General features: G+C 48.3%; 1 protein-coding gene across 1 annotated transcript in view; it reads left to right on the top strand.

Annotated features, from left to right (window-relative positions):
* IQCA1 (IQ motif containing with AAA domain 1) overlaps nucleotides 1–13,283 on the top strand; it is a 117,483-nt gene that overhangs the window by 67,981 nt on the left and 36,219 nt on the right. The window contains exons 9-13 of the mRNA XM_036320861.1: nucleotides 1,291–1,366; nucleotides 6,156–6,262; nucleotides 6,712–6,813; nucleotides 9,530–9,585; nucleotides 11,283–11,365. Of these exons, the coding sequence (XP_036176754.1) occupies nucleotides 1,291–1,366; nucleotides 6,156–6,262; nucleotides 6,712–6,813; nucleotides 9,530–9,585; nucleotides 11,283–11,365 (424 nt within the window). The remainder of the gene's footprint in view (nucleotides 1–1,290; nucleotides 1,367–6,155; nucleotides 6,263–6,711; nucleotides 6,814–9,529; nucleotides 9,586–11,282; nucleotides 11,366–13,283) is intronic.

Raw genomic sequence — 13,283 nt, 5'->3', positions numbered from 1 at the left:
TCTGAGTATCCAAAACAAAAATGGCAATAATAGTTAGCAATACATTGACTAAAAAATGTCAAAGACCCATGAGTCCTCAGTGACACCAGAAGAGAGAGAGATGAATAGGACCTCAAAGAACGTTAATTGCAGTTATTTCAAATTTCCCGGGTGGCCATACATTAGCTCTTTCCTCCAAGGACATGCTTTGCCCAACAATGGTCTTCTTGCTGACCTCGCAGGCTTTTCTCAAATGACTGGATGTAGGGTAGCCAGGAGCGGCGGTGGCCAGCCCTGGGCACTGGGGGGATGGGGGTTGGGGAGGGAGGTACCTTCCCAGTGAGCTCAGGTCTTCTGTGGGTCCTGGAAGGTGGGGCAGCTGTTCCCTGGGCTCTGAGCCCCTGGTGTTTCTGGGCTCAAGTTCTCCCCCAGGTTCTGCAAGGCAGGTGGCCTCCCTCCTGGGCTGCAGCAGCCCCGCATGATTTGTGAGCTGTGACTCCAGGCAGGCCCTCCATGAATGACCCCCAGCACCCCGACCCTCTCCGCCTCGGAGCCCCTCACTCTGTGAGCTCTGTTAACCGGTCTCCCCTCCGGCCCTGGGTGCATGGTGTCCGGAAAGGAGGGACACGCCCATGTCCTCCGGGAGCCACGCTGGGGAAAGTGCTCATTGTCTGGTGGCCGCGCTGCCTCTCAGCTGTGGAGGGAGTACCCGGGGGCCCAGGAAGCGTCCTCATGGACATAACGTCCACCGCAGCATCCTCCTCCCTCTGTGGGGTGACAACAGCCATGAGAGTGGTCTGCAGGCACCTGTCACTCGAACGGTATAAACAAACATTATTGCTCAGAAACATCAGATGAGGGTTTGCAAGCCGGGCTGTCACAGGGGGAGCCGCGGGGCAGAGGGGACTTCTCCAGGGGGTGAGGGCTCAGCCTGACCTGCAGGCGGTGCAGGGACCCAGGATGGCGTGGTCAGCAGGTGCTCGGGCAGGTGGTTGGCTCTGCCCTGGAGCCCAGGTGGGGCTTGGATGGCATCTTGGCGGAGGAAGGGGATAGGACCAAACTCAGGGCGTGGGGACCACAGGGGAGGCGACCGGTGTGGGCAGCGGTATCAGGGCGCCTCATGAGCCAGCAGCGGAGCTACATCTCCCGAACCATCCACGCCCTGAGTCCGGCGGCCCGCAGGGGTGCTGCCCAGGGAGGAGTCTGTGTGGGAACCATGGGGGCAGGAGTCACGACAGATGTACCCCTTCTGTCCGGTCTCGGCAGACGCACTGTGCCTGCGAGTCACAGAAATATCATTCTGCTTAACAGGAGGAAGATGAGCCGTGGAAAATGTCACCCAGTGCTTTCCGTCAAACAATAGAGGAAGGAAATAACGTATACAAAGGTCAGTTTTGGAGAATGAGGGCAACAACTGAGGTGTCACTCTGTCCGCCTGCAGACCCCTGACCCCAGCACCCAGCGCCCCGCCAGGAGAGGCTGCGAGCATGCAGCTCAGAGCAAGACCTGCCCACCTCTATTTTCAGATTCTTTTGAGTGCCTTCCAGGCATACAGTGGGTAAGGAAGAAGGCATATAGTGGGTGAGAAAATAGGATGAAAACATAATCCAAACCTCCATTCTGTGTTTGGACCCCTAACACTTCACATTCTCTGGCTGTAATGAAAGGGAAGGAAGCCATGTCCTGGATGGTTTGACAAACCGATACTATCCATACAGCAAAAGGCTTTAGCCCTGTGAGACCTGTGCCCGAATGCGACACCGTCCTTTGTCCCTGTTCTCATACTTAGCACAGCCACATCCAGCCAGAGCTGCAAGTGTGCGGATCGGCCTTTCAGATGTTTCCACGAAGATTTACAAGAACAATTGTCCAATTCCTTTGGGCCCACTCCACCCTCGGGATAAACCCCAGCACAGAATGACTGGCCACGGGGACTCTGGTCGTTGGTGCTGGTTGGTGGTAGTTGGGAATTTCCAGAAATGCAACAAGGGCGTGAAGTGGAGTTTCCCCAGCATCAGGCACATGTGCGCCTCCTTCTGACTCTGGTCCTGTCTGGACAGCACCCATGCTGGTGGTTACATAACATATTAAATCGACTCATGGTTTTACCCCAATAAACGGAGCCTCATCCTCAGCCACAATCCCAGTGTCCTTACAGGTTTGATATACCAGTTATCCAAAGTAAGAGTGTCGTGTACCCCTAAAATTTTCTCACAAAGCACTAGAGCGAGGGTCTTGCTCTGCGTGAAAGGCTGGCCTGCGGGAGAAGCCCAGAGGAGAGGACAGTGTTGGCAGGACTGGGTGCTGCTCTAACTGGGGAGGAAGGCGGGGGGGAGGGGTAAGTTTAAACTTATTAGGGGCGCCAGACATGCAAAGCTTAGTGTTTCCCATGCTGACTTCAGTTCTTCACAACCACCAGGACAGGTGAGCATCACTGCCCCCTGTCGGCAGGTACTGATAGACCTGCTGTCATTGAGGTTTGAGAGTTCAGCAGTCACTATCAAAAACATCCATTCAACACCACTGGCTGTCTCCCGCGTGCCTGGCACCGTGCCAACCTGGAGGTACAGAGTGGTACATGCCAGCAACACGCCTACTGGATGGTGGCGGTGGATGGGGTGGGGACAGTGCCATATGCTGGGTAGCTTGTGTAAGTTAAACCCTCACTTGTTTCATATTCTTTCGGACCTTCAAGCTCATTTTCCCTGCCTTCCAACAGATTAGGTAACTGACCAGAAGCCCTGGCTCCCAGGGCTCGGGCACCTCATCCTCGGGCCTTCCTTTGCTTCTCCTGACTGCCACCCCCTCATCCTCTCATTACCCCCTCATTGAGGTGGAGCCTGTCCTCCAGGGCATCCTGAGAAGGGGACTTCAGTGCCCTGTACATCTAGGTCAGGGGTGGGCAAACTTTATGACTCGAGGGCCACAATGGGTTCTTAAACTGGACTGGGGGGCCGGAACAAAAGCATGGATGGAGTGTTTGTGTGAACTAATATAAATTCAAAGTAAACATCATTACATAAAAGGGTACGGTCTTTTTTTTTTTAGTTTTATTCATTTCAAACGGGCCGGATCTGGCCCGCGGGCCGTAGTTTGCCCACGGCTGGACTAGGTATTGTCCTGCACGCACACGGGCAGCAGTTCCCCAGCATTTGGAAGGCCTGGCTCTCTTCTCCTGTGAAAACAAGGGAGAAAGAGAGAAAGTGGGAGAGAGCAAAATCTTCATCTACCATCATAAGAAGTCAGGAGCTTGTAGCTAACATTGGTAAATCGACAGGTAGCACTGTAAGCATGTTATTTAGACGCCGGGAGAAGACCCGAGAAGCAGCCAAAGCTCATGTGAAAATACATCACTTCACACCCTGCTCCCCTGGGCTCTCTGCTCTTCCGCCCACGAGCCCATCACACTTCCACCTTAGGGCCCTCGTACCTTCTGTTCCCCTTGCCTAGAATGCCTGTCCCCGCAGGCCTTCCCCGCCTGACCCGGTGCCCACCATGACCCAGCTTGACTTCCCCCCATCTGACTTGGATGTGTGTGTTCACTGTCTTCCTGCAGCAGGAAGCCAGGTCCTTGGAAGCAGGGCCACTCCGAGGGCAGAGCCTGGCTGGTAAAGTCTGAATTTAACCATTTGTGGAGAAAGTACTTATACATTACATAGCATTGAATAAGTCAGATTTATGAATACATCTGAATTTTTTCAGTGAATACATCTGAATTTTTTCAGTGAATACATCTGAATTTTTTCAGTGTATTTTCTAATGAATGAATGAACGTGGGAATGAATGTCATCAGGCAATGTCCTGGAGGCGGACAGACAATTTTTCATCATAATCTTTTAATACTCTCGAACTTTGTTGAAGACAATGTGCATGCGTTGTTTTGATAAAAGGAAAAATTAATTTGGGGAAAATCTTACGTTTCCTAGAGAAGCCAAGTCTTTTAACCGAGGAAAAGCTCCAGGAAAGCTCTTGAGACTATCCATGCCTTTTGTGTAGTATCTGTTTCCATTAGGGAAAAAACAACAACAAAAAACGAAAACTAAAACCAAAGCAGGCCCAGTGGCCCTTCCGGAGCAGGACACGGTGTCACTCCCCTGGGCGGGTGGTGTGGCACTTTGTGTGTTATCTGCCAGGTCCTCAGTAACTTAAAGAAATGAAATGTCCTGTCTTAGATCTCTTTTCTTAAAAATCAAAGGTTTTCCTTTTCAGAGCAAACATTAGCATTTTAATCGCTGAGATGAAGCCCCCTCCCTTTTCACCCCCTAACCTGTGAAAGCGCCTGGCCTGCTTTTCAGTCTCAGATAAAGGCTCATTCTCTGCTGGAGGGGGGAGCAGGGCAGGGGTTGCCCTTGGAGGGCAGTGAATGGCTGCCCGCATTTACAAATGTCCGTGACATTCTTGAAGGGATTGAGAAGTGCCCTGTGCAGAAGTGTCATGAGAAAGGCAAAGTCTCGGTGGAAACGAGGCCTGGACCGTGTGAATGGGGTGGAGGTGCGGTCAGCGGGCTGCATCGCTGTGTTACAGTTACAGCGCCGGGAACTGGCCCCGAGGGGCGACTGCTGGTACCTCAGTAACCGCGTCATGCTTTCCTTTCTGTGGAAGTCTGTGTCCCTTTCTGCTTTTTTAAAAATGTTTTATGTGTTTTCCACCTGGCACCCTACACAGGCATTACAATATTATTGGCTATATCCCCATGTTGTACTTCACATCCCCATTGCTTCGTTGTCACGACCAATTTGTGCTGCTCACTCCTGTCATCTCTTCCAGCCAGTCCCCACCCCAGCCCTCCCCACAACCAGCAGTCTGTTTTCTGTGTCTATGAGTCTGTTTCTATTTTGTTTGTTCATTTGTTTTGTTCTTTACATTCCACATCTAAGTGAAATCCTATGGTATTTGTCTTTCTCTAATTGACTTATGTCACTTAGCACAATACCCTCTATGTCCATCCACGCGGTCTTGTCGCAAATAGTAAGGTTTCGTTCTTTTTTATGGCCAAGTAATATTCCATGTGTATAGGTACCACCACTTTTTTGTCCACTTGTCTATTGATGGGCACTTGGGTTGCTTCCATAGCTTGGCTGTTGTAAATAATGCTGCGATGAGCACAGGGGTGCATATATTCTTTTGAATTAGTGTCTTGGATTTCTTTGGATATCTACCCAGAAGTGTAGTCGCTGAGTCATAAGGCAGATGCATTTTTAACTTCTTTTTGAGGACCCTCTATACTGTTTTCCACAGCAACTGCGCCTGCCTGCGTCCCACCAACAGTGCACAAGGGTCCCCTCCTCCCCGCATCCACATCAGCACGTGCTGTTTCTCGATGTGTTCTTCTCATTATTGAATGCATTGCTTCCCGATTTTGGTAAAACTAGTATCTAAGTGAAAAGCAAAGTTAATAAATAACAAAGCAGTTTTGCTTTATTGAAACACTTATAAATCACTGTTGGAGAAGATTTAGTCATCATATAAGTTAGAAAAGAGTTGTTATAAGTAGATAGTACATTCTCATTAGTTATTGTTATTAGTTAATCGGATATTTACTGTTAACAAATAGGACACATTTAAACCTTTTATAGTATTTTCGAGGGGGAAAGCTTTAAACACATAAGAAGAAGCATGCTATTACTCCTCCATCTCCAGTTCTCCTCATTTAAGCTTATGTACGTTTCAGCAAACCAGCTGAGCTTTCGGTGCACACACCCAACACGCTAACCGCAAACTCACCTTCCGGAGGGCTCGGGACAAAGATGACGTTCATTTATTTATGACTGAAGGCGTTCTTCACACCAATGGGATGATATAGACGTTTTACGCCATTGTTTTCCTCGTGCTCTGACTCTGGAAACGGGGGAGGCCTCTCTGGCCTCTCTCACTCGTGGGAGTGGTTATTTCAAATAATAAAAACTCAGCCCCGGCTGCCAGCCCCCTCCTGTATGCCCACTCCCGCCACACGGGCCCATTCCAGCCTTCGAGGTCTTCTGCCCTTGCCAGACCTGGATCCAGACTGGCTGTGCCCGGTCAGCTTTCCTGCTGAGTCGCCGGTCCCCGCAGTGAGGTGGGCCCGCCCGACCTGCGTGTAGAAAGTAAACACGTGTTTTCTGTTGCAGGAGCTGCTTATCTGTCTTCATGTTGAAAGAAATGCTCATTCTCCTTTTCTTTGTCCTTCTGGAGCTTAGAAATATGGAAGAATAAAGACGAGTCGTTGAATTTCCTCCAGGACTACGACCCGGAAATAATCAAAGAGGAGAAACGGAAGGAGCTGGAGTCAGAGATCCGGGTTCAGGTAGAGCAGTGGTTCTCAACCTTCCTGATGCCGCAACCCTTTAATACACTTCCTCATGTTGTGGTGACCCCCAACCATAAAATTATTTTCGTTGCTACTTCATAACTGTAATTTTGCTACTGTTATGAATCATAATGTAAATATCTGATATGCAGGATGTATTTTCATTGTTACAAATTGAACATAATTAAAGCATAGTGATTAATCACAAAAACAATATGTAATTATCTATGTGTTTTCTGATGGTCTTAGGTGACCCCTGTGAAAGGGTCGTTTGACCCCCAAAGGGGTCGCGACCCACAGGTTGAGAACCGCTGAGGTAGAGCCACACTGCTGGCGTGCTGACACCACGCCCTCATGGCAGCGCCGTCCTCCTCATGACCGACCCGGAACTGAGGACACACAAGGCATGCAAGTCACCTAAAAGCCGTGTGTTTGTATTCACCTAGGTTGATGAGCTGATGAGACAGGAACTGAAAAACATCAAACTAGCCGTGAACAGAGAAAAGGAACTTCCGGTCAAAGCAGGAAAGAAGAAAGGAGGTAAAAATGTGAGTAGTGAATGAGTAGGGGGGGGGGGGATGAGGCCGAGGGCAGATTCCAACCCTGACAAGGAGCCCCTTTCCCAGGCTCCAGCGGCGTGGCCAGGATGCTCTCCCTCTGCTTCCAGGGGAACATGCCTTCCCTCCCTGAAACTGCCTTGTTTTACCGCTTAGCCCTCGGGTTGTGGGTTCTGATCACCCAGGCCCCAACGATCGGAGGGGAACTAGAGGAGCCAGGGCACGTGCCTCACATGCCCACCCATCTCTCCCTGTAGGTACATCTGTGAGGGTGGGGGGCCGATGGCAATGAGCAGCTTCTTTGGAGGGGTGGGGGCAGATCAGATGAATTGAATTTTAACCCTTTGTGGTCGTTTGTCTACTCTCAGCCACCAAAGCTTTTTTACCGTTCCAGTCGTATGTCTGCTCTCAGCCACCACAGCAAGGAACTGTACGAATCTTAACTCTATTCATTCATGTATCAGTTCATAATTTCTCTGAAAGCTCTTAAGTGTCTAAGCGACCTTGTCACGAACCAAAACATTGCCCCGACAAATCGGAGATATCGAAACTCAATATAAACAAACGCGGTCGTTCCACACTCGCCATGCAAAACACCGTGGCGAGTCAGTCGCCTTTTGAGAGTGAAGAAATCGACAAGCTTCAGAGATACTTCGCAGAATTTCAAATAAAGCTTTACAAATTACGTTTAACTGTAATTAGGCATTCTTGCTTGTTAAGATATTTCAAAATAATACTCAAAAATGGCAAAAAGAAAGTTACCGAAAGAAGTGTACTGTGAATCTGAAAGTAACGATGAAGAGTTTATTTTGGCACCTTGAATGCTGACTCTGACGTAGAAAGTGATAACGTTTGTAGTGATTCTACTAGTAGTGACGTAGTTCCAAAAAAGAATTAATAAATCTTGTTTATCCTTCATAATCTTGCATGTTATGTATCACTGCTCTTTCAATGGAAATTAATTCCGACCAGTACGACACCCATGTCCAAATTTAATACGACCGCAAAGGGTTAAATTGCCACGGATCCTTCTCACAGTGGTTCGGAGTAGCCAGTTGGATCCCAATAATTAAAGTTTCCTTCCTAGGGCCCTGTGAGGTCATAGAAAATATATATATATATTGGTCTCTGTCTACTTCTGTCAAAGAACTTCTGAAACCCTTGTAGATTTCTAAGTGATAGGAGCACTTGGAACATCTTGTTCTGATGGGGCAGCGCTGGGCAGGCTCCTGGATGGGTCGGGATGGGAGGTGGTCCCCAGGAAGAGCATCCATGACGAGGAGCCTGGAACTCTCAGCCCCACCTCCATTCTCTAGAGGAGGGAGGCTGGCCGGAAAGGGGGAGGGTCATTGACCGTGCTGACGTGAAGAGGCCTCCATAAAAACCCCAGGGCGGGGTTCGGAGAGTGTTCAGGATGGTGAACAAATCACATGCCAGGGGCATGACACACCCCAACTTTACTGGGTGACACCCCAACTTTACCGAGATTCTGCACTCAGGACTCTCCCAGACCTCGCCCCGTGTGTCTCTCCACCTGGCTATTGGTCTGTATTCTTTACAATATACTTCAATAGACATGTTTCCCTGAATTTTGTGAGCTGTTCCAACAAATTAATGGAACTGAGGAGGGCATCGTGGGAAGCTCAGATTTACAGCCGCTGGTCTGCAGCGTTCTCACCAAGCAGCCCCATACAAAATTATTATCGTTCCATGTTCATTTTCTGGCCAGGGGGACATCTACAGGGTCCATTTCCCTGGATGGTTCTATTTCTTATTGTAAATTCATCGATTCACATTCATCAGCTGGCAACCCCTCGATGACACCGCTGGCCCTGCCTCTCGGGGCCATCTCTCTCTTTCTTGAGTTCCTCCCTTGTTGTAGCACAAAACCTTTTAAGTCATCAGAGTTCTGGAGAAGCCATGGGTATACATTATTGTACATAAATTATACTTCAATAAAAATAATGAATGAATGAATGAATGAATGAATGAATGAATGAATGAGGAAATAGGGAGGAGAGAAAGAGCAGAGCGTTAAGAAAGGGCCCGCGGTCAGTCCTGTGTGGCACGGATCACGGGTCGCCTGAGGAGGCCTGAGAGAGAAGATGAAGCAGGAAAGGAGGAGGAGGCCGGGCTGGAAGCACTGTGCCTGTGCTGAGGCACCTTCACCTGCTCCTGGGAGCGGGGTGTTCTCATCACAGTGGAGAGGCCACAGGCCCCGTTATAAAGATCATGTTCTTCCCGCCTCCCCTGCTGTCCCTTTGGGAACCAGAGGTGGACAGTTGCCCGGCCCTGTGGGCTCCTGGTTTCAGACTGGGTGCTAACAGAGAGGTGACTGGGTACCAAAGACACGCGTGGCTTGCGAGCCTGCGTGCACGGCCCTCTCACGCTTTGTTGTACCCTGTGTCAGAGCCCAGAGAAACAGAATCACAATGCCCAGGGCCTGATGGGAATGTGGCCCCGTGCGGACTCACGGTGCTGCCCTCCCTTTCTGTCCACCCAGGGACGTGTCCGCTGGGCAACGTGGGGTCTTGGGGCCAGTTCCTACGTTCACGGAGCCAGCCTGCTAACTGCTCCGTGTTCCCTCCCACAGCCGCTTCTCCTCGGCCTCCCACCGCCGCCAGAAACCAGCTCCCTTAGCTGATTTCTAGAGTTAATCTGCTTCCTTGTTTTTCCTAACCTGTTGGATATTCCCATTGTCTTCCAGAAAAATAGGGGGAAGAAAGGGAGAAGGGGGAAGGATAAAGACCTGACGGCTGACAGGTAAGGAGGGCCCTGTTTTGCTGTAAAGCACGTGGAGGGGGGGCGGGGAGACACCCACAGGAGGATGGGGCACACCTGAGTCCTCAGCCTCCATCTGGCAAAGGGGCCCCTGCTGGCTCCCCACACCCCATGGGTGTCACGGGCACAGTGAGGCCTCCGTGCACCCTGTACAAGGAGCAGCACCTACTGGGAGATGCACCAGGAAGTTGGGCCCGGAAGGCACATGTTGGGCCGTTGCCTCTGAGCTCATGTGACCTTTTTTACGTTTTAAAATTCATGAGGGTCTTAGAAATTGTTTAAACGATAGCATCCTGATCCAACTTTTGAGGACATATGGAGACACTCTAAGAAATGTCTTTTTCAGAATGCAAGTAAGCAAAAAAAAAAAAAAAAAATGTCTTTTTCATCAAATTAATAGAAACCTTAATCCAGTATTTTTATAATAGCTTAAGGTAGTTTTGAAGGTGAAAATGTATTCTATAACAAAAGTCTATTTCACTGGCAATATTCAAATATAGGTTTGTGTTCTTAATATAGAGTTTCCATTCTTTTAGAGAATCTCATTTCATGTTAATATTTTGTGCATGGTATATGCTTATATTAAATAAGGTATTCAAGCTAAACTGCTGCAGTTGATATTTCCTTGACATAGGTCAGATCCTGTTATCCCAAATTCCATCACAATTAAAACCTCCTTCGTTCTCAGCTGAGGGCACCATGTTTTAAATATACTTGGTGGAATAAAATTCCAGTCAATCAAAGGCTGGGGTCATTGAATTAACATTCATCCCACTGGTATTTGGCTTGAACCTGATATTCTGAAGTTTTTAACCTGGATCCACGCTAACCTGGGTCCTCGAGCAGCCACGGAGCTGTTTACATATCGTCACATTTACAGCTCCTCCATCTAAAGAAAGAGTAAGGCCCCTGGGAAAGAAAAGGGAAAAGACAAAACACCTCCAAGGACTCTGCCAAACAATATTTGAACTTGACCCATCTGAATTCCTGCAAGTCAGGCCCCAGTTAATTTCACTGGGGAGTCTCATTCATCAAGGGGCATAGTACCTCCATGTTTTCCCTCAATTAGTATAAATTACCCGTGTGCTGGCTGTATGCCCAAGGACCTCTTAGGGAAGTGGTTTTGACATCTGTAAACACTATGGAAAAGTATAATATCCTCCTGAAAGATCATCACACTCAGAATTTTAGACTGGAATCATTTCCCCTATAAGTCTTTTGTTCTTTATACATATTTCCTGTAAACGATTATGCTATTGGCTTAAAAGGAAACATCAATTTTGAGGAGGATTAATGATCTACCACGGCTTGCCGATGCTAACTGACTATATGGCTATGGTCCATTGTGTTACTATTTTGGGGTAATTTCTAATTCACATTTGTGCTATCATGAAGACCGATGGAAGGACAGACAGCAGGCGTTATAGCTGGTCCTTAGATACCATTCGTGTTCCTGGGAAACATCTGCTATATACATGAATGTGTGAACGTATTGTTTTTTTAAAAAGTCTAATTTATCCCAAAATTGTAGAAATGCCTCAAAAACCCATTTGTTTGCACATATACAAACATACTTTGAAATCGATCCGGTTGAAGTTCTCTGCAGACGTGATGATTAGTGGAAATACTGCTGCCCCTGCGTATGTGCTCATGAAACCGACCGTCTGCTCCCTTCCCAGAACCATCGAGTCTCTGTACAAGGAACTGGTGGAGGAAGGGCTCCTGGTCCAGACTCTGAAAGTCAACCTCTCCGACTACATCGGTAAAGTGTGGCGAGGAATGCATGCATGCGGCCGCTAGGCCACCCCGGGGTGTTGAGTCCCCGAGAGCTGAAAGTCTGTTCCATTTGTGTTTTTGTCCAACCCCCGACCTGGCCCACTGTGGCTCGCAGTGTTTGTTGGATATGAATTGATTTGAATTCACTCCGCTGTGAACTAATGGGTCCAGCTCTCGCCCCTGACGCAGCAGAGGCAGGTTTTCAAACCTGGTGGCGAGGTTCCCCGGGGCATTCTTTCTGGTAGAAGCTGAATCAAGGATGTGAGGACACAGAGACGTGTTCATGCGTTCATGGCTAAAGGGGTGCTGAGGGGACAGCACTGGTGCTTCCATACTCAGTCCTTCCAGGAGGACCCCTTCCAGAGGGGCCACCACTGGCGGAGTCAGGAGGAAGGTGGGGGGGGACATTTGCCATCACCAATTCAACTAATGCTTTTTCCTTAATTTTTAAAAAATGTGATGACCTAATAACAAAGTAAAAGCTTTAAGACTCCACGCAATCCCACCCCCTGACTCGGATGTCACTTTCAGTGTCAGGTGTCCACAGCAGACGAGGAAATTCTCCTACATAACCACAGACGGATGGTCACACTCAGAAAATTTAGCATTGCGCTGGCCGGTGAGGCTGGGTGGTTCGAGAATCGCCCGAGCACCGAAGGGTCTGGCTTTGATTCCGTTCAAGGCTCAGTCCCCAGCCCTGGTTGGGGGTGTGTCGGAGGCAACCAGTCGATGTGTCTCTCTTACATCGATGTTTCTCTCTCTGTCTCTCCCTTCCTACCTTCCACTCTCTCTAAAATCAATGGAAAAAATATCTTCAGGTGAGGATTAACAAAAAAAAAAATTAACATGAATATGATGCTGTCAGTTAATATCTAGTTACTAATCCATTTCACCAGCAGTCCCACAATGTCCTGTAGAAGTGTCTGTCTTTTTCAATCCAAACTCCAGTCCAGGATCAGGGACATGCTGGCTACCCCTTTTCAGTCTCTTTTCACTCCTTCAACCCAGGACAATTTCCAGCATTTTCACTAATGGATAGTTGGGGGGCAGGTACGTTGAGGCTGTGGAGAGTCTGTTCCTCACCGGCTTTAAGGTGTCTGCACCTAATGCAGAGTTTCGCTGCGTCCGCTGTTGCCATGGTGGCTGTCAGGTGGCGGTGTTCTGTGTCTAGCACCCCTATGTTTATTAGGTATTGTTCTTCTAGGAAGAAACCTCCTTGTAAAGTTGTGGTATCAGTGTAAACACATGGATTCTCTCTTTTTTAAATACTGTTATAATTCAGTTCCATCTTATTCATTCTTACGTATCCAATGGCCCAATTGGGTCGTGGGAGCAAGAAGGCTGATGTCGCCCTTTGATAAAAAAAAAAAAAAAAAAAAAAATGGTCACTTTAATCCCCTTGAAAGAAAGTCACATCTCCTTCCTGAGGCCGTGGAGGAGTCTCCATAGTTCCTACGAGTGTAAGAATTTTACCAGGGCATATTGGAATATAAGTTGGGTTTCTGTTTATTTTATGTGTTTCTTGTTCAAGTACTATAGGGTTTTTGCCAGACTCCCTTGATTATGTTAATTCTGTGCCTATGAAAAAAATGACATTTTAAAAAATATATTTTAATTGATTTCAAAGAGGGAGGGAGAGAGAGATAGAAACATTAATGATGAGAGAATCATTGATCGGCTACCTCTTGCATGACCCCTACTGGGGATCAAGCCCACAACCTGGGCACACGCCCTTGACTGGAATCGAACCTGGGACCCTTCAGTCCGCAGGCCAACACTCTATCCACTGAGCCAAACCAGCTAGGGCAAAAAAATGATATTTTTAACAGAACTCCTTGCCTTCTTCCTCCTTCACATCACGTCTGTTTTGTTCTTCACTGAATTCCTAGCGTTTGGTACAGTGC

This window comes from Myotis myotis, unplaced genomic scaffold (assembly GCF_014108235.1).
Source record: "Myotis myotis isolate mMyoMyo1 unplaced genomic scaffold, mMyoMyo1.p scaffold_m19_p_8, whole genome shotgun sequence".
NCBI lineage: Eukaryota > Metazoa > Chordata > Mammalia > Chiroptera > Vespertilionidae > Myotis > Myotis myotis.
Note: the sequence above shows the minus strand (reverse complement) of the source record. Positions and strands in the feature narration are given on the sequence as shown.